The sequence below is a fragment of the Phasianus colchicus genome, chromosome 19 (assembly GCF_987193195.1).
Source record: "Phasianus colchicus chromosome 19, bPhaCol1.hap1.1, whole genome shotgun sequence".
In the NCBI taxonomy this organism is placed as follows: domain Eukaryota; kingdom Metazoa; phylum Chordata; class Aves; order Galliformes; family Phasianidae; genus Phasianus; species Phasianus colchicus.
The window spans coordinates 4,219,512-4,244,855 of record NC_143454.1 but is presented as its reverse complement, the minus strand read 5'-3'; the positions used below and the strand labels follow the sequence as shown (position 1 = coordinate 4,244,855).

The 25,344-nt window shown below is 53.2% G+C and overlaps 1 protein-coding gene and 1 long non-coding RNA gene across 5 annotated transcripts in view; one reads left to right on the top strand and one right to left on the bottom strand.

Moving 5' to 3' along the window:
- The window catches only part of ARRDC1 (arrestin domain containing 1), a 26,286-nt gene extending 8,756 nt beyond the window's left edge, over window positions 1–17,530 (bottom strand). Inside the window, exons 1-2 of one of the 2 annotated variants that reach the window (XM_031601555.2) lie at window positions 17,319–17,530; window positions 5,131–5,241 (exon numbers count right to left, since the gene is read on the bottom strand). In XM_031601555.2, the coding sequence (XP_031457415.1) occupies window positions 5,131–5,241; window positions 17,319–17,436 (229 nt within the window). In that variant the 5' untranslated portion in view covers window positions 17,437–17,530. Of the gene's footprint in view, window positions 1–5,130; window positions 5,242–15,449; window positions 17,140–17,318 lie in introns of those variants that run through there. The other variant, XM_031601557.2, reaches the window with a different exon arrangement.
- LOC116234162 (uncharacterized) lies at window positions 15,636–25,344 on the top strand. Of its 3 annotated transcripts, XR_004168072.2 has the most exons (4): window positions 15,636–15,722; window positions 18,620–18,695; window positions 20,361–20,471; window positions 22,790–25,344. It is a non-coding gene; the product is annotated as an uncharacterized LOC116234162 (long non-coding RNA). The 3 variants fall into 3 exon arrangements; XR_016458779.1 differs by lacking the exon at window positions 15,636–15,722 and having other exon boundaries at window positions 17,627–18,695; XR_016458780.1 differs by lacking the exon at window positions 15,636–15,722 and having other exon boundaries at window positions 17,627–18,695; window positions 19,401–20,471.

Genomic DNA, 25,344 nt, shown 5'->3' with positions numbered 1-25,344 from the left:
CCTTTGGACAGGACATACATTTTGGTTGTTCTAACAGGGGAACAGCAGGCCTGGCCATATGGCAGTATCTCTTTGGCTTCTTGGTGAGCGATGTAATGAGTGTGCTGGCCAAAGTCTGCAGCAGGGCCAGGTACCTGGTGCCTGCTGGCTCCCTGCCACTGCTCACAGCAATAGGAGCTCCCTGCAGCATCCTGCTGCCCCAGGGCAGGTGAGCTCCCCAGAGCCACCAAATTCAGCAGGTATCAGTGCTGCGGATGCCCAGCTCAAGTTCTCCTTGGGGCTGACACGATTGGCATCAATGTGAACAGCAGGAAAGGAGCAAGGTTTGTATTTCTGAGTGGAGAAAGAGGCAGCCCTGCCTCTGCACTGTGTGACAGGAGCCCAGTTCCTCAGCTGAAGTTCCATCCCTCCACGCAGCCCTGACAGCCAGCACCTTGCACCCCTGCCCTCATTTGCAGCCCAACAAATTGCACTGTAAGCAAAACCAGGGCCCTTCTCATCCAGGAGGCTGTCTCAGAAGGCAAGCATTAGTTTTGCCTGCTCTGGGGCACTTCAAGGGATGCTGGACAGTCACAGCATTAACACCAGGACTCCCATTCTGGTGGATTAAGCTAATACATGGGATTACAAACTACAACAAATGAGGGTAAACACACCCATTTGCTGGCACCAGCCCAGCAACAGACACAGGTGCTCTCAGAGGGAGCAGCAGTAGCCTGAACAGCCCTAACAGCAAGCACAGCCAGGGGAGGACAAGGCCTTCATCTTGGCTTTGCTTGCCCAAGAGCACTGCTGCTATGGAGCAGCCTTCAGCTGAGCAGGGACAGTGCACAGGCAGCATGGGCACAGCCCCAGCTCTAGGCTCCCATTCAAAGCAATTTGCTCATGCTGGATTAGCTGCACGCAAACACACAGTGGGAACAACCTCCGGTGCTCCCATATGGTTAACATTGCTGAGATAAACCTTTTTGTAACACAGAAGGTAAGCACAGAGGAAGGAAACACACAAGAAGGCTCAGCAGCAAGGCTGCAGTAAAGGCTCCGCTGCTTACACTTCTCTGTATCAGCAGATCTCAGTGACATTTTCAAAGAATTAGTAGGATTTGGCAGTCCAGCAATGCTGCAAAAACCTCTGAGGATTAACAGTGATCTATTGAGGCAAGAAATTAGGAAGTGCTGAGAAAGCTGCTGAGACCCACAGTGACTGCAGCTCTTTCCACATGGTTTTCTTGGGCTGAATGTGCTGTTACTGCTCCACAACCTGCAGCACAGTGCGGGCACAAGCTGGCACCAGAGACTCCTCAGGGCTCATCACTGCTCACGTTTGCTCTCATCTCCTCCAGGGCTGTCCAGCCCCGCTGCTCTGCTCCCTCCTGCAAACACAGTTACTCCACACCAAGACCCTTCTTGCATCGTTCCATGCCTGCCCAGTCAGGTCATCACGCTTTTTTAAATTCTGTTGGAAGACAGAAAGGTAACCTTTCAGCCTGTGATGGTTGGGAAGATGTTGTGCCAGGCCAGCAGGGAAGAGGTGATGCACAGCTGCCCCATTTTAACACTTTGCACAAGAAATATGCCAGAGGAGGAAGCAGGTGTAGCAGCCAGGAATTCCCCACAGTGCCTGCTAGCTAGCTAACAAGCTGCCAAAAGGAAGGTCAGCTGGCAATTACAGCCAGCTCCCTGCATGGGTTCAACTCAGGTACAAACAGGATTTAAAGAAAAAGTCTACCTTTGCATGCACAATCCATCCACAGGGCAAGAGCCGTGTGCACAGCTGGAGACAGAGCACGGCCAAAGCAAACAGCCCTGTGCAGGCTCATGGCAGACCTGCTCCTCTCTGGCTGAACGAGGCCGGAGCTGCAGAAGGGGAGGGGAGAGGAGTGCGAGTCCTCTGCAGAGCTGAATTACTCCATTATATGGGATCAAGAGAAGCATCTCTCTGTCTGAGCAGTGGGGACAAGCAGGGCTATTTTGTACTCGCAGCAACTGGTGTACTTGATCTCCTGTACCACAGATACCCAGGGAAAACCAACACCACTCACGTTTGTGGGTCTCCCTTCATCACTGCATTTGTTTTCCTCTTTGCAAAATGATGACCCAAGATGAGCCAGCACCAGTGAGCAAAGGGCCAAGCCAAACTCAGGTCAGGTGGGAAAAGCAAACCCTCCCCTCTGGGAGGCAAAACAAAGAGGTTCCCCTCCCAGTCCCCCCCACAGGACGAGCAACCTCCCCAGCCCTGCACAGTGTCCTCAGCAAACACAGCAGTGAGGCCCTGCCTGCATGCACTCAGAGCAGCTGCTGCCCTCAGCGCTTCCTGGCAGCTTCTCTGTAACAAGCAGAGTTCGTTAAACCACTGGGCTGCAAGTCATTGCCAAGGCTACAGCACGGACCCTGCGCAATACCCAGCTCCTGGAGGCAGGAGCACAGTGGTGAGTGGGGCCTTCTGAGCTGCTCTGAGCCAGGAGGGAGCCTGAGCCCCCCCCACACTGATGCTGCTCTGCTGTGGAAACAAGGAAAGAAGTTAAGGATGTAGCCAGTGCCTTAAACAGTGCCTTGTGCTGCAAAGTGGGCACACAGGATATTTTTTAGGTCTGTCTCCTCTCATGCTGTATACAGTCTTTCGGAAAAAATAAGTCATGTTTGTAAAACAAATGCCAGCTGATGGCCACATAGGACTGGCTGCCCCCACCCATAGTTCAGCAACAAGGTGTGTGGGTGCAGAAGAGCAGAGTTGCTCTTAAATGCTTAGAGAGTGTTCCAAGTTTCCATAGTTTTGCAAACCTCTTCTCCCAGCACGTCCTCCAAGAGCACAGGCTGCTTTTCTTCTTATTTATTTTGCCATGCAGAACATGGGAAGAGATCATGCAAGAATTTTATCAGACCGAGCTTCCCTCTCTGTTCCATCTCACAGGAGCAGGACTGGTGCAGGCACAAGGACAGCAGAGCTGGGCAAATGGTGACTGTGTGGCCTTGGGGACAGCTGGGGTCCTCCCTCATGGTCTGCCTGCATGAACCCTCTGCCAGAGCTCTGGGGACAGTGCCAGCAGGGAGGCAGGAGTTCCCCTGCACCCAGCCCATGGCCATTCCCTGTTCAGAAAGGACACATGTGGGCTGTGTCTCTGTACCAGGGATGTCAAACCACGGATGGCATGCCAGCCACATGCACGTACACTCTGTCCCAGCTGCCAACAGCCCTATCACCTCTAACACAAAAAGCAGAAGAACACAAGTCAGTATCTGGTGTGCTGCTCTGGATTTCTGCTAGCTGCAACGTGCTTTTTTCCCCAATACTGCAAAGTACCTTTGCAAGACAGGGCAGTAACAGCACCACAAAACACCTCAGCTCCAAGCTCAGTGGTCCTACAGGACAGATTTTCCCTTCACTGCATCCACAGCTCCTCGGATCAGTCATGCTCCACCAGTGCTCACTCCCTGCTGCCCTGGGCTGCATTAGCACAGGAAGATGCCAGCATGCAGCCACCAGCTCCACAGCAGCACCAAGGCACTGCAGCACAGCCCCAGCAGCCCTCAAGGCTCAGGTCCAGGCCACCTGCAGTACTGGGGGTGACACATGAACTCAGCAGTGCACAACAGTTGGGTTCCAGAAAAGTCAAGAGCAAAAAGACTAGCGCTTTTCATGATGACTTTAGGAGCTGGGAATACCAGTTTTTGCAGGTTTTCTGGAATTCAGGTATTCAAAGGTGTCACATTAAGGGACAATTCTGTCCTTCCCAGTTCACATTTGCTCCAGGTGTCAAGGGGACAGCTCCCAGATCCAATCCTGCAATAACCAACTGCAGCAGCAGCCATCAGCATTAGCCAGGGGCTGCAAACCCACCTTTTCCCACTCCTATCTCATAGCTTCTGCTGTAAGTCAGCTGTAACCATCACAGAACCATCCACAGTAGCACAGTTCCCTCATGAATCATTAACACTAGAAACAAATGTGAAAGTTCATTTTCAGTGCAGTTGCAGGTTTAAGCTTCTCCAGGAACCCACCATGGATCACAGTCTCCAGCTCACCTACGCTGAATTGCCTGCAGCCCCTTACAAAGCTTCCAGGATTCTGCCAGCCCAGCATTCACAGCTGAGACCCCTGGCTGTGATCACTACCATGTCCAAAAGCAGGACCATCTCTCATTGGCCTCCCAAGCAGTCTGACTCCTCCTGCAGCCACTAGGCTAAGAGCCAAACTGAGCAGTGAGCCAACCACCTCCCTTCCTGGGGCCTGAGCAAGCAGAGCTGTCTCCAAGTGAGGTCAGACTCCCCTCCATGCTAAAAGCTCTGCTTGAGAAATCGCTGAGCTGGCAGGAGCTGCCACTTCAGCTTCACCCATTTCCTGTTACTAGATCAGAGGATCAGTGCAGCATCAGAGGACTGCTAGCCTGGCCTACTGCCACTTTACAATTACTGCTACAGCCATTGCCCTTAGCAGGTGAATAGTGGGACCTCTTGATTCTGATAGGAGCCAGAGCACAGCATAAATTATTTATGCTAAGGTTGACCTATTTAATAGCAGAATGACAGCATTCATTTGAGCCCAGATTCCCCTGAGGCTACTGGTGTCACTTTACTCACAAGGATAACACAGCCCCACTGCTATATCTCTAGGCATCTGGGCTGGCAGCTGTGTGCTGGGAGCTGCTGTAGGCTGCTCATGCCACACTTTCAGTGCTTCTTGTGGAGGACGAGCAACACTTCCACATCCCTTTCAGTGTAGTTCAACCACTCCCAGCCTGCAACCAGCTTCAGCTGACCAGTTCTGATAAGCGTTTTGATACTGCCATAGATAACACATGGAAAGCAGAGCAGAGTGAAATCATAGGGCTTTCACAACCCTGTGCTCACAGGCAGCCACAAGCAGCAAAGTGGCTGCTGACAGCCCCACTCTAGACAGAGCAGAGCCAGAGGATGCACCCTGTTTTAGGCAGTGCCCAGTTGTGCAGCCAATCAGGATGCCACTCTGCACAGCTCATGCTGTCTCCAATATCGGCTCATATATTCTGTGCACAAGTCAAAGCAGCCTATGAAGGAGTATTTCACATCAAGGCACTGCTGCAGACCAATCAGCCATCTCCCAGTAAGAAACCACACACCCACAGATCACCACCACGTCCTTGTGGAGCTCACCTTTGTCTGCCAGAGACAGAGTGCTGTTGAAATACTGTTCCTCCACAGTCCAGGCAGTGTCATTGATCTTGTTTGACACCCCACAGAATCCAACACAGCTCACCTTGATGGCTGTTAAAGAGAAACAACATGAGTAAGAATGGCAGAAAGCAAAACCACAGCTTCAGACTTGCATCGAGACATCGTGAACACAGGGTGGAAAAAGGGAGCAGGGGAATCAGGTCACACCTCCAGCTCAGAGCACATTTTCCCCTCGCTGTCAGCACTGCCACACTCTCTCTGCTCCCCCAGTGCTATTTGCAGCTGTCAGCACCAGTAAGTTCTCATGCTGGCCATCTCACACTGTAAAGGCCCCAGCAGTGACTTCAGCACCAGGGCTGCTGAGTGTTGGTGCTTCTCAGCAGACAGAGACCACTTCAAGAGAATACCTCCTCCTCCTGTGAGAGATACAGCAAAGCCACACAGCCACGTCCAGAAGCATTTAGGATGCCATTTGACCCTCCCAAAGCAAACACAGAATTGGTGCTATGTTTGTACCCTGCCTTGGAAAAGTCATTCCTGTGCCTGCCCTGCTTGTTACACAGCAAGAGGCACCTGCAGTGCTTTGCTCCAGCCTGAATGTCTCCTATCCTGATTCCCACCAGGTTTTGCAACAGCTTTAACAGATCCCACAGAACTCCCTTGCTGGACCTGCTGGGTGCATACTTCTCCTTGCAGGAAGGCAGCAGGAGCCACCAGACAGGCTCTCCTCCCATTTCACCCATCTGCTTACTGCGTCCAAGCAGCATCTCACAGGAAGCCTCTCCCCAGGAGGCAGGCAGCCAATCTGCCTGACTTCAGGGCTGCCTTCCTGCTCCAAGTTCCCCCACCTCCTGTCTCCCAAGCACTGAGCTGCAAGCAATGCTGCTCACAAGCACCCCACACTGCTCTGTGCGCTGCCTGCCCTGCCAGCCCAACTCAGGGTGGAAAGAAACTCAAACCCAGCTCTCTCTGCAGGGGGAACGCAGAGTCCCCTTCCTTGTGCTTTGCCATAGGAATTCAGAGTGAACAAGATGCTTGGGGCTCAAAGTCTCCAGTCCCAAAGGAGGAACAGCCAACCCACAGCCCTGCTCACCTGGTCACAGCCTGACCGTGACCTGGAGCACCCAAGCTCACTGCAGCTTCATCCTCAAGAGCACAGGATGAACAGCAGCAGATGCCAGCTCTCATTAATCAAGCACCACTACGCACTGGCTCTGTCCATGTCTGCGAGGCACCACCAGCACTTCTGATGCTGGGGACAAAGCAAAGAGCATGGCTGGCACAGCCGTGGCACTGAGCATGCCTGTGCTGAGCTGGCATGGATCCCCTGGAGCACAGAGCAGAGTTCAGCCCCCCCACACACCCACTGGGGAAACCCACCGCTCTCATCAGAGGGCAAAAGGAGCAGCTTTAGCAGGGTGGGAGCTCTCCCAGCACAGACAGCCTGCCTGGCTCCACTCACACCAAGCCCAGGCTCAGCCACTCTGCTCCCATGTCTTCTCATGGGAAATGTGAGAAAGCCTCAGCAGGAACAGGAGGGACCGCCCCGGAACATGCTCCTCACAGCCTCCCCCAGCCACAGAGTTTTAAAGATAACGACCATCTGAAAAGTTTAAAGATAACTGCCATCTGTTGCAACACCCAGACGCTGGGTTGGAGATGGAAGTCTTCCATCCAAGCCCGCCTGCTGCACTGCAGTGCTCAGGCATTCCTGTTCCTGGAGGCAGGTGGTTGGGCACTTTTGCACACAGACACCACTGCCCCATATCCCTTCCCATGGGAGACAGGGACTCAGCAGTGCCAATTGCTGCAGCCCAGCACTCAGAGCCAACCTTTGGCTGCTGTTCCCCAATGCAAGCTGGGCTCCTCCACAACAAACCTCAGGGCTACACGCAAGCCTCATCTGAAAGCCTTACTGCAGCCAGCTATAGCTCCTCTATCTCTGACCGTCCACAGGGCTGTCAGCTCCAAGGCCTCTCTGCTGACCACCAACCCAAACTGGCTTGGTCACAGCCAAGAGAAAGGCTTCTGTCTCTACGTCCTCACCATGGGGTGGCCCTCTGCTGTCACGGTCCTGAAGGTCACTCCTCTTGGGACACACAGGCTCTTGTTTGCAAGGAGGAGCCAGGACATGCAGCAGCTGACAGGCAGAACCCAGGCATGCAGTGCTGGGGGCAGCTGCGAGCTAAAAGTGGGGTCAGAGGGACAGCTCTGGCAAACCAGCAACATCAGAGCTGCAGCAACTGGAAGTGCAAAGCTCGTCAGCAGGGCTGCCAGGAAGCCAAGTGCACAGTCTGAGACTTTCCAGGAGCTCCCTGCAGGCAATCTCCATGCCAAGTAGCAGATACAGAAAATAAGATGAGTTCATACATCAGAACAGCCCGATCCTGGCTGTTAGAAACACATTAAAAATGCCTCCTAAATCCAGTCGTACCAGCAGCCCCAGTTCCCATGTTCCTGCTCTCTGTTTACCCAGGTTGCTTTAAATAAATACAGAAAAAAAGGCAAAAAGCTGTAGGGGAAGTGGAGGGGTGAGCAAAGAGCAGCAAGAGGAGGAGAAGCAAATCACAGAGCGATGCAGAAGGCAGGGGCCCTTCACCCCACGATCCCCCAGCACTCTCAGAAGCAGCAGCTTGCATCCAGCCAGACGCATCTTTAGCAACGCACCGCAGCACTCGCCAAGTGCTGGAAATAAAAGGAGACAGCTCAGCCATATCCATCTCTGCTCTCAGCAAAAATAGAGATGCCAGGAGCTGGGCATGTCTGCCTTCTTCCAGGGTGATGTAAGGAGAGCAGCCGTACACCTCAGGTTACTTTTTCTGTTGATCCAGCCAGATGCCCTCCCTGCAGAGCTGGCGCTGCATTGCAGGCAAGGGGGGAGCAGAGGGCATGCAGCCCTCACCCCAATTTCCAGAACCCAGCTGAAGCCCATGCCAGTCAGTATCTGCACTGATGGGCCCAAGGGCTTCAGCTAAGAATGGCGAGCCCACACCCACAAGTGCAAGGCTAGACAGGTTGCAAAGCCACTCCGAAGCATCCTCACTGACCACACACAGCACATCCTGAAGGTGCTTGCATTAGGGCTGCTGTGTGCCTGGCTCCAGACAACAACAGCAACAGGGAAGGGAGGAGGGCTGTGAAAGCCCAGCAAGTCTGCATCAGATAGTCTTCATTTCATGGAAACCAGCCAAGAGCAGCCCTTTCCTCACCCCTCTCCATCGGAGCCGCACCAGGCAGCTATCAGCATGCCTCAATTAGATTCTCCCCTCTCTCCGGCCCCAGAAGAATCTGTGCCTACAGATCAAGGAGCTGTCACAGCAGCACTGCGGTCCCACTTCTTTGGGGTGGGGGGAGAAGAGACCCACAGCAGCTCACAGCCCCTTCCCTCAAGCCCAGCTGACAGCACACAAACTGCCAACCCCATCGGGGCCAGTGTGGGGGACTCAAGGCCTGCACACAGCACACAGCTCTCAAGCAGTTTGCAGAGACTCAGTGGTTCTTAGAAAAGCTCTATTAAAAAAAAAAAAAGACCACAAAGAGAAGCACAACAAGGCCTTGGACAGGTTGGCTTTCACAAACTCACCAGTACAAGCTCTGACACAAAGGGCTCGTGTCCTCCTCTGCACAAGAAGGCTGGAAGCTCACAAGACAGGTTGCTCCTCAGGCTCCCAACCATTGTGCACAAATATACCAAGAACTTATTAATTAAACCAGCAAGTCCTAATTAATTCTGAGCTGTCCTCATCCTTTTGGGACCTCCTTCAGACACAAACAGACCCGGGCATTTAGCAAGCCAGCAAGGCAAGAGCAGAGCTGGCATGGAGCTGAAGGCAGCAGTGGGTCTGGCACAATGAAGGACTGCCCAGAGAAGTTCCCATCTCCTCCCACCCCACCTGAGCTCAGCTCAGGGCCACAAAGGGGACTCAGCCTGAGGGAAGGAGGTGTCCCCATCTCTTCTCCAGCTGTCACAGTGGAGCTGGCTCTGCCATATCAATGCAGGAGGTCCCTGCTGGGTCTCAGACACAACTTGAACCCACAGCTGCAACCCACTGCAGGAAGCCTGGAGCATCACCTGCACACAGACAGTGACAACTCCACCTGCAGCAACAACTGGGCAGTGATGGCTGTGCTACATGGGTGACCCATAGCTGTTACTTAAGCTAAGGGTGATTGGTTTTAGCTAAAATCCACCACAACTATATATCAAGGGTGTTCATATCCCAGAAATGCAGACTTCTCCAGAGACCAGGCAGAGCTGTGCCTCCTGGCCAGGTCTTTTCCCAGACAAGGTCAATCCTCTCCCTTTGCAAGCACTTTCCTTTATCACAGGCACACAGCAGGAATGCCTGCTGTTTTCAGCCCCTGTCCAAAATCAGAATTCTGCACACACCCCAGAGAAGAAAGCAAGCTGCTGGGCTCCTGGTAAGGACAAACTGCAGGCTTTTCTCCCTCGCAGAGCTGACAGCTTTATTTATAGCATCACAGAGTTTTATCAGCACGCAGGCTGCCCTCAGAGAAAAGGGGTCATCTTGAGCATCTGGAATGAAATCCCTGGCTGAGCACATTTAACGAGCCTGTCTTCACCCACGTCAGGGCAGGATGGAAGGAAACCTCACCGGTGAGCAGGGCCACCCAGACACCAAGGGGACAGCCACATGCCACTGAGCCCTGATGCAACAGGCCCAAAACCTGCTGCATCCCCACACCAGGTTTGATGGCTGCACTTCAGCCCTCATTTCATTTCCTGGAGTGTTGCTGCAGCCGCCTTGCTACCAGGCACGCTCCTCCAGCATCCCCTTTCCTCAAAACATCTTCTTGCAAAAAAGAAGTTTTCTGTAAGCTGCAGAATGATGTAGGTGTTGCACCACCACAGCCAACCACCAGGCCCATGGGCTTCCTGAAGGAGCAGCCCTGGCCACGACGCAGGCAGCAGCATGGCTTCAGAGGAAGCAGGGAAGAAAAAAAGTCACATTTCAGCCCAGTTCCAAGCTCTCAGTCCATTGTACATGTGGCTCAGGAGCAATGCTCCATCAACAGGGAGCAGAAATGAGTCTCTTGGTGCAGGAGCAACTGAGCACCACCAGCTGCATGCAGACCGGCGTCTCCATCCCAGGATAGGAGGGCAGAAGCCTCTGAGCGCTGCAGGCAGCCAGATCAGGCAGCAGCACAGCAAGCACTGCAGGAAATGCAGTGTTTGGCACAGAGATCACACGCTCACCATGGAAATCTCTGTGCCAGCCACCCACCTCAGCTGCAACACCAGCATTCATTGCCTCCTTCCTCCATCCATCAGAAATGCAGAGTGGCTGCAGATGAGAGGAAGGCCAGAGAGGATGGTGGAGTCATTCTTCTGGTGCAGTAGAGCAGCTTTCAGCCTCAGAAAGCTCTTTTCTTTCTGCTTCTCATGGCATAAGTTCAGAGGGGGAAACTACCTGACTGCAGACACACCTGCCCTCCAGTGCTGTGCTTGAGACTCGCTGCATAAACAGCCAGAGCATCTCCACCTTCAGGGTTGGGCCTCCGAACAGCCCTATGGGAGGGGAATACAAGTCCCATATGGATGAGGTGCAGCAGAGAGGAGCCCGCACAGTTTTACCTGGTGCACAGGAACGCTGCCAGGACCGCCAGCACCCAGCACTGAGCCCAACCACAGCCGTGTGAAAATGAGGAGAGGAACCACTTTTTTTTTATAGCTTGCCCAAATGGAAAGAGGTTTCCACCCAGCACTTAACCCTACTTTGGGCCAAAGCAGTTAGGATATTCCAGTACACACTAAAAACAGAAGAACTGGGCAAGAAATCCCACCACAGTAACCACACTGCTGGTCCCAGGAGGCATTCTCTAGGTGCTTGAAGACCAGTCAGGTCCACACTGTAGCAAACCACTCCTTTAAACTGGTTGTCAACACACTTGTTCCTTTCCTGCCAGCACGAAGCACAGCAGCAGAACAAGCCAGCCATTCACCCAGAGCAACGAGGCTGAGCTCTGATGTTCTGGGAACACCGGTCAGCCTGTGACCACCAGAGCTCTGCTCTTCCCACTCCCTGGGCAGGTTTAGTGACCTCCTCCCCCACAACCCCTGGGTTCTGTATGTCAAATAATCAGCCGACTGATCAGGTTTCTCTGCTTACCACAAAGAGGTTGATTCACCAGAGCCTACTCCCTTTTCAGGCTCTTTCTAAATAAAGGCTTCAAAGAGTTCAGGAAATTCATGCTCAACAGGCTCACAGAAAACACCCAAGCAGAAGGGCTGCATTGGGCCAGGTTCTGCTGAGGGACTGAATCACCCCACTTTCTGCTGGTGATGGGCACGCTTATCTAGGAGCTGTGGCTCAAGCAGCTCCTCCAGAATCATAGAATCACCTGAGTTGGAAGGGACTTAAAGGCCATCTGGTCCAATTCCCTGCAGTGAACAGGGACACCCACAGCTCCAACAGTGCTCAGAGTCACATCCAGACCGACCTTGGGTGTCTCCAAGGATGGGGCACCACCACTTCTCTGGGCAACCTGTTTGACTGCTGCTCGCTGCCTTCCAGAGCACTGCCAGACACAGGGCTCCAGGCCCACAGCCAGCCCTGCAGACAGCATCAGTTCTGAGAAGTGGAGGTGACACTTCTCCCTCCCCTCCCAGTGCTCAAGGACACTCCTGGGCACTGAGTCTCCAGGACTCATTCCACCAAGAGAAAAGCAGTCACAAACTCAGTCTGATAGATAGAAAGAGGCCTTTTAGAGGTTTAACACCCCCTACTACACAGAGAGAGGCAGCAGCACAGACAATACTGTCACAGCCAGGTGTCCTGAATGAGTTTGTCCCCACAGCACCACTGAGATGGACCAAAGAAACAAGTTCACAGCTGCTTGGGCATCCTGGTGTGAGCAGTTGGAGCCATCTAGAAGGAAAGCAGACAACAGAACAAGGGACAAGCAGCCACAGCTCTGCTTCAGCCCACCTCTCTGCCACTCAGCTGCAGGCAGCAGCTCTCAAGGAGCAGCCAGAGCATGCTAAGACCTGCAAGGCTCAGCTTGGCTGCTCCCAGGCAGGATCCCATTGCCAGCTCACCCCTCCTGCAGGGGAGGTTTCAAGTGCCGCTTCCTGAAGAGCTTTATTTATAGCCAATAAAGTCAACCAGTGATTCCCCTGCATGCACGCAGCCTGGCTCCCTGGCTGGAGGCAATGCACAGCACAGGGCAGCCATGGCAGAGCACAGCCATGTGCTCCCCAGTGAAGGTTTCTCACACCACGCTGAGCTCCCGAGCACTGCTTTCACACATCTCAGCTGTCAAGAAATACTCCTCCCCCAGTCCCAGCAACTTGGGAGAAAGCAGCCAGAACCCACTTCGTTCTGCATAAGAGCTGCTCCTATGATTTCCTTTGATGCCATTCAATGTAAGCAGCTGGATTCTCTATTTATAGCGGAATCATCAGTTTGGAAAGGCAACTTATGTTCTTGTTATTAGCAGAGCATCAGATTCATAACAAATCCCTACTGTTCTAGGAGGTGTAGGGGTTTCTAAGATGATGCACACAGCCAGGCTGAACACCTGCAAACAGTGCTAACCTTCCAGACTTGACACCCAGTCCCGTGTTGATGCTCTCCATCAAGAAAGCACACAGTCAAACCTTCCCAGTGAGCCTTCCTCCCCACAGATGCTGCCACTCTGACCCCAGTGTCACTGCAGGGGACACCTGGGGTTAAGGCGAGTGCTTACAAATGAGGGAGGAAGAATAAGCAGCAGCAGCACCACCTCCATCTGGATCAAGAACGTGGCTCCTTCAGCAAGAACAAAGGACTGGAAGTTGTAAGCATTAACACTCCAGAAATGATTCATGTTTTTCGGAAACAGCCTTTTTGCTGCGGATATCTGATAAACTCCGGTTTTCAGTCAAGACTGAAGTGCTCAAAGGTCGGGGCATTTTTAAACTAGTTCTCTAAACAAAGACAGACTGGCACAAATTTGCCACCCTCATCTTCCCAAGGGGGTGGAAAGCAGGGTCTGTCCTTACCTTGGGATACCCCCATACTCTCAGGGTGCTGTGGGAGTTTGCTCATCTGTTCTGTTCAACCATGTGGCACTCAGCACCCTTCTAAATGCCATATGTGATCCCAGACAGAGTGGTACCCAGCCAGGGCTAAGCACTCCCTGGTAAAAAGCCTCCATTCACAAGCTTACTTGTAGCTGAACAAATACACGCAGTTCACACTTGACACAAGCACACCATCAGCAGTTTTTAAATGGCCCTCAAAGAGTGCTGGGGAATGTGGAGCTGCTTTTCAAAAGGCATTGCAAGCAGATAGACACCTGCCCACCTCTGTGGTCTGAAGCTACAACACCTCCACTTTCAGATAGACATCAAATGGGGACTGTAGCCATGAAGGCATACCTGCACACAAGGCTCACAGCCATCCAGGTCCTTTACACTTTTCCTTCCTCTTGAAGCACTTTTCACTTCCACACAAGACATTAAGAGCGACAACTTTAAGAGCAGCACAAAAAAATAAAAAAATCCACAGGAATTGCTGCCTTCAGAGGTCACAGCAGTAGCCTAGAGGCTGCACACTCAACACCTCAGTGCTCAGCCCTCAAATAAAGACTTAAACGCTCAGCACGCTTGTCAGGCTGTTTCAGGACCACCTACCCTAAGCAGAAGGAGGAAAGGTCCTTCTCTCCCAGCCCCCCAGCTGGTTTGCAGCGTTCCTACAAGGGATGGGAGGCTGCTTCAGGAAGAGGGACAGAAAGCCCAGTGTTTCTTGCTCCTGGCGAGGGAGCGTCCCTCCTGCCTACCTGACTCCAGCTCAGAAGACAAGCTACGGCCCTGCCAGCTCCACACCGCTCCAGGGAGAGAACGTGCAATCGCACCCCGTTTGTCACACTTGGAAGCAAATCAGACTGACAGAGCTCCACTCCACTTGTTCTCTCATTTTGTTAAACAAGAGGGAAGGCTGCAGCGCATCTCCTCGCCAAAGAAAGCAGCAAACAGTTTCTCAAGATGAGCACAAGTGGTGCGCGGGCGGGGGGAGAAGCAGAGAGCGGCACACGCTGCGGAGACAACAGACACACAACATTCCTGTGATTAGTTATTGACTCCAGAGGAGCTGAGCTCCAGCAGCAAGCCAGCCAGGATAGCAAAAATCCCTCTTTTGTTCCCCAGTCTCAGACAGGGTTGGCCACACAGCTCACTGCTGTCTCGCTCCAGACAATGAGAAAAGAAAGTTAATCCACTGGCACTGCTGCCGGAGCCATCCAGCCTGCTGGGGCGATGCTGCCGGGCGATACGAGCAGTCCTGTGTGTCACTGTCAGCCACTGCTGTATCCCACCTTCCAGAATCCCTGAGATCACACTCAGCTGCGTGCTGCTGGCATCACACTCCTTCACCAGGCTGCACCCAGAGCAGGGCTGAGCCATGGGACCCTCCTGCCTGTCTGATGGACACATGAAAGGATGAATCCTTTCGCCACTGCTTCACAGAACAGCCCGAGCCACAGCCCTTCTGCAGGAACATTTTCCTGTGTCAGAGTCCAACTTGAAGAGGATCGTGCCTATCAGAACCCTCAGGTGTCACCGTTTTCCCCATGCAGGGCACAGGTTACAGGCATATCACGCACTGCCAAACCCAAATTTCTTCCTGCTACCCTTCCAGGGACACAGAAGTGACCTTTTAGTTTGGGCATACAGCTTGGGATCTGCCTTCAGCCCCCTTCTCTGCTGCCAGATTTCCCAGTTTTCCAGATGAGGAGTCAAACCGTGTACTACAGTTAAGATTAAAGCAGAAAATGATGATTGCCAGGTTCTGCAGAAATGAGAATTATGTACCTGGGTACTTCTAGAGCACGAGCAGACAGCAGTATTTTTGTCTGCAGATTTGTAGTTCAAGGGACTGATTTGAAAGTCAAGTCATCATCGCATAAACCTGGACAGCTAAATAACAGAGTGGAGAAACCGTGCTGAAATCTGCTCTAGAAAGTGCTTTCAGTTTCTTTTCTCTCAGTGACCTGGGAGAGAGGGCTGTTATTTTACCGTTACACTTTTGCCCACAAGAAGCATCACGGCGCAATAGGCATCAAGGCTGAAATAACCCACATGGCCCTGGATGCTGCAGAACAGTGAGAAAAGTGCTCAGACCCCTGAGCAGCATCAGCTTTGTTCCAGCATGCTCCTGCCAGCAAGCAGGGCTGCCCGTGCTCTGCGAGGAACTTTTCTCTCCCACCTCCCCCAAATTACCTCTATACCCAGCTGTCCCAGTGCCAGCTTCCTGTTAGATTAATTATTCTTTGTACACAGGCGCTTGATGATTTACCCAGCAAGTTAGGCACAATAATTAGGGACATGCACTCCCATTAGCGATCTCCCTCGAGGCTCAGAGGAAGACCTCCGTCCTGGCGTGGCCACAGGGTGAACGTGCCCCACTGACGTGGCCCCAGAGGGTCCACATGGGTCACAAAAAGGTGAGTCACCATTTGTGACGCTGCTGCACGGCCAGCGAGGCCAATGTGTTACTGAACGGCCGTTACTGCAGTCAGAGGGCTGGCAAGGAAGCCAGTGTAGATGGGAGCATTTATGATCCTAAAAGGTGTGTCTCCAGTTAAGCTTTCCTATGACCCAAGACTTCCAGCATGTTTGGCGAGGCAGAGCGAGCTTTGTTCGCTTGCACTGACCATCCTTTGATAGGGGCAATTTCCAAGAGCCGTAAAACGAGGTACCGTGTGAAGTAATCGTCTGCAAGCTTGTTTGTGTTTGCTGTCTCAAAAACTACACACGTCAGACCAGTTCAGGAAATAAAAAGCACCATACCTGGGTGCCATGAGCATGACCCTGCGAAGGGGAAGCACCGCACGCCTTCCCCAGGGAGCTGCTTGTTAGTCCTGGTCACAGGAGGTGTGAGTTAACACAGCACAGAACACGAGCTGGGGAAGCCACAGACCTTCCACCCACCTCTCCCCACACCCCAGCAGAACTGCAGCATAGAATGGCCTGAGTTGAAAAGGATCATCTAGTTTCAACTCCCTGCTATGTGCAGGGTCACCAACCAGCAGACCAGGCTGCCCAGAGCCACATCCAGCCTGGCCTCGAATGCCTGCAGGGATGGGGCATCACAACCTCCTTGGGCAACCTGTTCCAGTGCCTCACCACCCTCTGGCTGAAAAACTTCCTCCTAATATCCAGCCTAAACCTCCCCTGCCTCAGTGTAAAACCATTCCCCCTTGTCCTATCGCTATGCACCCCACAATGCCCAGAAGGCACAGTGTGGCAGAAGCTGTCTGAGCTCACTGCCATCAGGTCCAGCTGCCCGCTCCTCAGAATGCCTGCTGTTGTGCCCAGAAGGATGCTTCAACCACCACTCCTCCCGTTCTCCTGAAGGTGAGACCTGCCCAGCAGGGAGGGCACACGGCAAGGAGCCGCACCACATCCCCACATACACTGCTTATCTGGGCCGGCGCAGGCACCAGCCACAGCGAGCTGCCATCCCGGTGACCTCAGCCCAAAACGGGCACTCGCAACACTTCTAACAGAAGTGGGCACAGCTCTCCTTAAGTTCTGCCTCAACGCACGTGCTGTCCCTCTCGCTACCAAAGGAAGCTGAGCCCGCAGAGATGCACCCAGCCGGAGGTCAGCGCGCTCCGCTGCCAATGCCTTCGCTGGCAGGAGCAGCCGACGAGGAGACCCACGCGCTTTTCTCGGGAGGGAGTTAAACAGCCGACAAGCCTGCGCTTGTCCAAGATGCTTCTTTTCCTCCCGAGGAAGCTCCCAAAAGCCGCCGTGGGCAGCTGGGAGAGGAGCTAAAGGAGCAGCAGCACCGCGGCGGGGCAGCACGGCCACCCCCGGCGAAGGGAGGCTGCGTTTTAAGCTCTTCGCTCATCCTCACCCCCAGTAATTTATCACACAGGCAGAAGCGAACAGGACAACCTCAAGGAAAGCAAAAAAGCAGTCCGCGTTCCCGCAGCACAACACGTGCGATCGCCGCCGACTTCTCCGGAGCAGGGCAGCCCCGGGGCCAGCAGCCCACCCCGGGGGGGCGACACCCCCCAACGCAGCCGATCGCGGGATGCTCCGGACCGGCGCGGCCCGAGCGCTGCGGAGCGGCTGCCAGCCCCGAGCCCCGCTCCGGCCGCGCAGCGCCGCCGCCCGGGGAGCCCCGTCCCCGTTCCCGGGCAGGCCCCGCGCTCACCTCGGTACTGCAGCGAGCCCGACAGCCGCACGGTGACGGTGCCGGCCAGCGGCTCGCCGGGGCTGTAGATGACGCGGCTCTCTCCCAGGCGGATCTCGAACAGCTGCACCTTCCCCATGGCCGCGCCGGCCCGCTCCTCTCCGCTACTACCTGCCCTGCCGCTCCGCGACGGCCGCACCGCGCCGGGCCGCCCCGCCTCGCCCCGCCTCCGCCCGCCCCGGCCCGCGCCTGGGGTCGGGGCGGGCCCTGAGGGAAGGGGCGGGCGGAGAGGCGCGGAGGGGAGGGGGAGCGTGGCTGTGTGAGGAGGAGGCGGTGATGGGGTCCGGCTGTGGGGGAAGGATGCGGCTATGGGACCCAAGTTCGATGGAAGGACGCAGCTATGGGGTCGGGCTGTGAGGGAAAAACGCGACTATGGGGAAGGACTGCGAGGGATTGAGGTGCAGGGGGGAATGTGGTTGTGAGGGAAAGGCACAGCTGTAGGGCTGGACCGTAGGGAAAGAAGCCGGTTATGAGACCAGACTGAGGGAAGCACCCAGCTATAGGTTCAGGCTGTGAGGGAAAGACGCAGCTACGGGGTCAGGTGGTGAAGAAGAGATGCAGCTTTGGGGAAAGGAGCCGGTTGTGGGACACAGCTGAGGGAAGGACACAGCAATAGGTTCAGGCTCTGAGGGAAAGACACAGCTATGAAGCCAGGCTGTGGGGAAAGGAGTCACTTATGGGGCCAGGCATGTTACAGAGCCAGTTACGTGTTCAGGCTATGAGGATAAGACCCAGCTATAGGCTCAGGCTGTAAAGAAAAGACCCAGCTATGGGGTTGCGCTGTGAGGGATGGAGCCAGCCACCCAGCCCAGGCCTGGCTCCATCTTGCCTCCCAGCGCTACCTCTAATCTGATCTCCCTGTAATTCTCCCTGCCCAGCTGTCACTTCTCCCCCCTCTTTATTTTTTTATATCCCCAATTACTCTAAATGTCCAGTGAGAAGCATACAGGCACACAGCACAGGACCAGGGCTAGGAGGCAAGCCCAGGGAGCTGGGGGGCAAGCAGCAGGACAGCACCTCACATCACCCTCCCTGTACGTCCCCATCAGCATTACTTCTGCTGCGTGATTCCATTTCAAAAAGTCCGTAAAAAATAAATAAATAAACGAATAGCTATTTCTTTATTCCACAGCAAACAAACACCAAACGCAGTGCTGGGGAAAGGCACCTCCCAGAGAGGCCTCCCGGCTGATGACAAGCAGGTTGTGTACACGGGCAGAATGAATAAGTATAACGAGGGCTGTTTACCCATTTATCCGCAGAGCACACGCCCAGCAGGACGGCCAGCCCTGCAGTGACACCAGCCCGAGCTGCAGGAGCCTCCCAGGTCACCTTACGGTGGGTGTCAGAGTGTAAAAGCCCACTGAAAGGGGCTTGAGTGCTGCCTGAGAACAGTTTGTGTATTCTCAGCACACAGGGCTCCTGCTGAGAAGCTCTTCCAGGCCCTTACTCCTCCTTTGCTTAAAAGCTACTTTTCCTTTCCAGCCTGTGCATCATCACAGGAAACTAACACCCTGATGGGCTTGTGCCAACAATTTAAGTAGCTCATCTTCTCCTGTGGCGCACACCCTCAGATGCTTCCATACACCGCTCTCCTTGCACTGCCCTTTTAGCTTTTGTTTTGCCACTTTTCTCTCATGTCTTTCTGTAAGGTGAGCCTGCATCCTCTGTCAGCAGCCTCCGCAGCTCAGTTCCCTCCCAGTCTCCCCAGGTGGCACTGCCAGCAAAAAAAAAAAAACAAAAACACCAACCAACACAAACAAGTGAGGGGTAGCAGAAGCACCCTGCGCTACATCAGGTTTTGCTGAACCTGTTTCCCTCATGGAAAATGTTTGAAGATCCAGAGCTCCGCACACTGTTAGACCACTCGGTGGCTTTACCCTGTCTGTGCCCATCAGCACCAGCACCTCATCCCAGCAGGATGCTGAGCACTGATGTGTGGCAGCTCATGATTGTAAAAGCCCTTTGCTGAGCTGAAACCAAACCCCTTACACACTACTGCAACTCTCTTGATTCACTGAGATTTATACTCTTTGTTTGCAGGAAAGTATTTTTAAGCATGGTGAAGTCACTTGCTCAAGGTCATAAAGAGCATTAAAGGGATTCCTGTGCTAGGAGCTGAACAAAGGCATCCTGGCTCCAGCCATGCGCTTGCCGCACAGCTACAGCACTGCAAGACAGCGCCGTGCATCCCAACAAACACAGGAGCTCTTGTGAGGCAGTCGGCAGCAACACCACAGTGCTGATCCTTTCCCAGACCACAGTTCAGCAATCTATAAAACATAGCAAGATGGGCATAATCCAATATGTGAGCCCTGCAGTGCCGTGGCACCTGCCATTCCCCTGTACGTGGCACGGCAGCGCTCAGTTCAGGAGGGATTTGCTCAATGCATGTTTGCATTCCTACCTCCCTGCTCATCCACATGTGCCCTGGAGTCACCCGTGTTATCTAATTGCCTGCAGGGTCACTGAGACTCAGAGCTGGTGGAAAAAAGGCAGTGATGTTTGATAAGCTGCAAAAGATCCCCTTCCCTGCTATTTTGGACCATTGTTTTGCTTAAAGTTGTTTTGGAGGCTTTGTTCTGGTGATGGGAATTCTCACTTCCTCTTCGTTCTGTCTGTTCTCCCTTCCTCTTTTTTCCCCCACTATTAAAAGGGAGAGTCTAAAAAGAAAAAAAAAAAAGAAGGAAAATTAAAATGTCAATCCCAGCTTTAGATTCAGATTTTCCTTTCATGTGTCATCACATTCCACCAATATTAAGAAACACAAAATTTCTTGATAAAGCATGCAGCAAGAAGCTGCCGCACCCATTGGCACCTGAGCTGTGCCCACAGCACAGACAGTTCTGTCCCCAGCCTTGGGAGAGAGGCCAAGCACAGGGCATGCCCACAAAGCAATCAGCTCTAAGCCCCATGTATGTACGTGTGCAGAAGGCTTCGTGGATAAATCATGGGCATTTTCCTCTGGCTTACATTTGTTCTTCTCTATCTGCTGTCCTACAGCTGTGCACAATGATGCTGCACCTGACCATGCCTCAGCTTCCCCCACTTCAGGCCATCGTCTTCCCAGCTTGGCAGTGACTGACACCAGCTCTCCTGATGCGAGCACCCCTGGTGAGGCAGTAGCACGTTATCTCTGGGCCAATTTGTAGCTTGCAACGTCATCGTCATGTGCTGCATCACCTCAGGGTGCACAACTGCTGGGGAGATGGAGCGGTCCTGGCCTTATGGCTTCTGTTCTTTTGGCCTCTCCTCCTGCTACAGAGAGATGAGAAGCCTTCTCCACAATCCCTCTTTCTCTTCCAGTCCTCTTTTCCATCCTACTGGGAAACTGGCTGGGAGCAGCCCTCAGCATCCCAAAACATCAGGCTGTTGTGACTGAGGAAGAGAGAATGCAGCAAGGGCACAACCCAGGGAATTGGCCATTGCATTTCTTAAGCTTCCTTTGAGCCAAAACTATTCCATTTCAAGAGAGAACCCCTGGAGGGCTCATTTCTGATATGTATATTGTGTGTACCACTCAATTATTTTTTTTTTTTTGCACATGTACTTACATAGAAAAGCCATTATTAATGATTTATCGTAATTATGTTTATACACCTTTCTAAACCACTTGCCCTGCCTTGCTCAGTACCTGGCTGCTTCTCTGCCCGTTTCCTGGCCAGCAGAGCGTGTCACCTGATAGTAACAGCAACAACAATTACTCCTTTGTGTTGGGCTAACACCTCTCATCGGTTCACACAGTGTTTAGCATTGCTCTGCCACACTTCCCACACACCCTCCTTCTCTGCTAGCATGAAAACACAACCATGCTCCTCATCTCCATTCTGCGTGTGCCTGCATTCCAGCAGACAGCTTCCCCAAGGCCACATGGTGGCATTTCAGCTAGATGTCCTGCTGTTGGCACATAAAGCTCTAAGATCTGGATGTCTCAGGGCTCTTCAGCAGCCCCTGGCCACTGCTGAATCCACATCTGCATCTCCTTGGGAAACTCAGAGCCTCAAAACCCACTCCTGGGGTTATGGAGAAGAGCAGTGAGCAATGGGAGCAACCTGCCAAGCAGAGCCAGGAGGCACCAACCCTCAGAGGCTCCAAGAGGCAGCCAGGAAGCAGCTTTGGGCTCCATCTCTGCACCATTCAGCACTCATATCCTGAGCCAGGACCCCAGGCATCAGTCAAAGAAGAGGAAAAACAAACAGCCAAGGGGCTGTAACAGCATAATAAATGTCATCCGATCACCCTCATACTGTATGCCCGATCAAAGAATAATTTGGCTGAGGCATCTCCACCAGAGAGACAAAGCCACCCTTCACTAAGAGACAAAAACATCCTGGCAAATGCTTTGGCAGTTCGCTTGTGCTGCTCATCCCTGTCGCTGCTAACATGCGTGCCTGCTTTTTAGTCCAACTTTGGCAGGCTTCTGCTTCAACCACTGGTTCTTGTTCTGCCTTTCCCTGACATTAAACAGTCCTCTAGTGCTGAGTAATTTCTCCCTGTGATAGCACTTAGGCACTAAAAATCAAGACATCTCTCTATTTCTCTGATAAACCAAACAATTTGAGCCCTTCAAGTCTCTTCCCATAAAGCATTATTCCAGCCCCCACGTTATTGTGCTGGTTTTTGTCTGTGCAAGCCCACGTACTGGCATTTGTGTATCGATGGAAATCCGCAGGAGCAGCCTCCCCCATACAGACACACGCAGGGCTGATGCATTAACGTTTGTCCCCAGATGCACACAGATACATGCAAGCCCTTGAGCTCACATGGTGACATTTATGTCTCTTTGTTAGGGACCAGATGAGCATCCATAGGCAACACCAGATGCTCTTGGCCTGCTTTTCTTTCATAAGTTAATTCCCACCTCTGCAGGAAAAAGCCAATTCAGGGCTACCTCCCCTAAAACAGCTCCTCCCACTTAATTCCACCCCAAAGCCAAGGAAAATTAGGGGATAGAGCAAGCCCCCAGCTGAGCCACTGCAAGCCCATGACACAGTTGGCACCTGTCCCCATTACATAGGTGTTATTGCTTTAATTGCTTAACACCTATCCAACACCTGGCAAACTTGCTGGAAAATCCTTAGAGAGCAGCAAGGCATCAATTATTATTACTATAATTCTAAAGTCACTGCTGGGATTTCTGATCTCCTTCACTGGAAGAGCCTGTGTTGCTCACTGTGGGGCTGGAGGGGGGGGGGGAAAATCAGCAGGTGGGATGTCTGTCCTCCCCTCCCCATGGTGCCAGTATCACAGCTCAGGCAGAGGGGACTGCAGTCTGTTTGCGAGCTCTGGGGACAGGAGGACTCACTCACCTGCTCTGCAACCCCAGCAGGATCCAGTCTGAGAAGTCCAATTAAAATTTAGGGCTGGACTTGCATATGTATTTTGCATTTCTCTTCTCATTGTAAAGCTGTTTGTATTTGTGTTCCCTACAGGCAGACCAACACCCACATGCTTGCCATCCTGAGCAGGCAGTGGCTTCAATAGCAGCGGGATCCCCAGCCATACCCAACCACCACCTGAGTTGCAAGACACCTGGACCTTATGTTTGACATCATGTCTCCCTTCCCATCAACACCCAGTTCTTCATTCCTCTTTCCAGCAGGGCAGCCCAGATAGCTGGGAAAGCACGCACCACCATCACACTCAGCTTTCCCCAGGCTCTTGGCACTCTACTGCCCTTCCTGCTGCCCCACCACGGGCAGTGGCTTATCAGCCACTCCTGTGCAAAGTCCACCATCTCACCTGGTGCAGAGCTTTCACCTAAATCCACCACATTCCCCTCCCAGAAACAGCTGAGGAGTCATCCCACGCTGCTGACCGCTAAGGAGGTGACTTGCAGCAGAGAGGCAGGGCCAGTGGTGCTATCTAGGGTAACCATAGCTGCCAGGAGAGATCCCAGCACCTCTTAGCAGCCTCCAGCAAGGATTAATTTAACCAGTCCACGCATCCCCCTTCTAGGTGATAAAAGCTGTGGGATGGACCCTGCACTATTTTGCACAGACAAGATGTTACTAAGAAATCCACCAACTCTCTAGCCCAGGATGAGGGGCCTGAGGAGAGAAGAGCAAACAATGGGGTGATGGCAGCCCCCCAAAAAAGTGTGAGGTGGAGACACTCTACAGCCCCCACACTCTTCCCCAGGCTCAGGCTGGGGGACATCAGCAGTGCAGTTCTATGGGCCCAGAAGCCTCCCAGGCATACACTAAATCTCAGCCCAAACCTCCCTCTGCCAGGGCTTTCCCACACAAGATTTTTTCCTTCCATCATCATTAATTTGGATTTCCGGGAACTCAGAGGCCAGCGCTCTGATGTCAGCAGGCTTGTCACAAGCAGGTGAGTCACCTCTGCCAAACCTGCCCCAACCTGAGCACCATTAATTAGTGCCTGCAGGGCCTGTCCCAGCACTGCCCCACCTCAGCACAGCACTGATGGAAGCTCCACCCATGCACACACTGAGCATCTCCTGCCAACTGGTGGCACCTAGTGAGGTTGGTGAGGTCCACAGCCCATCTTTACTGAGCAATCATGCAGCACTGATGCTTCTGCAGCCAGCAACTTCGTGGCTCTTTCACTGGGTTATTTGGGAATAGCAAAACCCTTGCACTGGGGAACGCAAGAAGAGTGACCTTCCCTGAAGGTTGGAAGATGGCAGAAGGACTCATCAGGCATCACACATCTTGTGTGATAAGCCACCGGACCCTTGGCTCAGGACCAGGAGGGAAGGATGTGGCGTGCCTGGTTCAACACAGCCAGGACCACAGTGACAGCACAGGCTGTGAGTGCGTGGATGAGGTGGAAACACCCCAGGCACAGTGTGGGCACATGCCCAGGATTAAGCCCTGCAGAAGAGAGCCATCTGAGAGCAGCCTTTGCAGGAGGGCAGCCCCCAAACTGACTTATTTCAGTATTCTCCCTGGAACTCTCCTTACAAACCAGCTGCTGCCAGACCTGCTAACATCTCTCTTGCTTTCCCTGAACCACCACCTCACTGCTGCATTTTTCACTCCTCCCTGGTTTCCCATGAGCTGAGGCTCAGATGGGTTTAGGGCAAACCTAATTTTCCCACTCACTGCCCTGTTTCCCAGCAGCATCCATCACCCCTGCACAAGGGGATGTTTTAAACCCAACCCTACCTACAGCTGTTTTTATCATGTCCTCCTCAAACCCATGCACGGTCAGAGAACTTCTCTGGAGAGGACACATGGTAGTATCCCAGGTCCTCACGTGGATGTCACCATGAAGAACTGACCTCATGCTGTAGCTGTCCTGATGCACAGCCCCTCCAACTTACCCTTCTCCCACTCCTTGCACTGGGGCACAGCAAGGGCACCAAAGCTGTAGGGCAGGGTCTCACCAGCCAGGACCCCAAGCACAGCAGACCAGAGATTACAGAAAACTCCAACCAAGCATCCAAACCATCAGTAAAACCCCCTGCAATGCTACCAGTCTGAGCTTAAATAGAGCCCCAGGCCCATGAGTGAGGCTGAGCACAGCTGAGGCTGCTCAGGGTCATCACAGCCCATCATTGCCAATTCCTAACACTGCAGCCCCCAGCCTGCTGCTCACAGGGGACTGTGACAGCTCATCCAGCTCTATTGTGCTGTTACTGCGACTGGGGGGGGTGCTGGGTTCCTAACGAGGGTATCAGAGGAGACAGATTTGCTTCAGGATGAGCACAGGACCAGGGCTGAGCATCCCCAGATGAGCCCCTCCCTGCATCTCCCCCCTTACAGCTGCGTTCCAATGGCAGAGAGCTGCTGGTGCTGAGCTGCACTCCCCGCAGCTGAGAGCCTCTGAGATCAAAGATGCTCTCATACAAAACCAAAACATTATTGCTGGCTTTTAAAGGCCAGGCTGAAGTTCTGAAGGAATGAAGTTCCATTTTCCACAGATCTAATTTGAAACCGTTTAAATGCTTATTGAGATAAAGAGAGCCAAGCAAATTGTGTGGGCTGGGAGACAGGGAAGGGGGAAAAAAAGAGGTTAT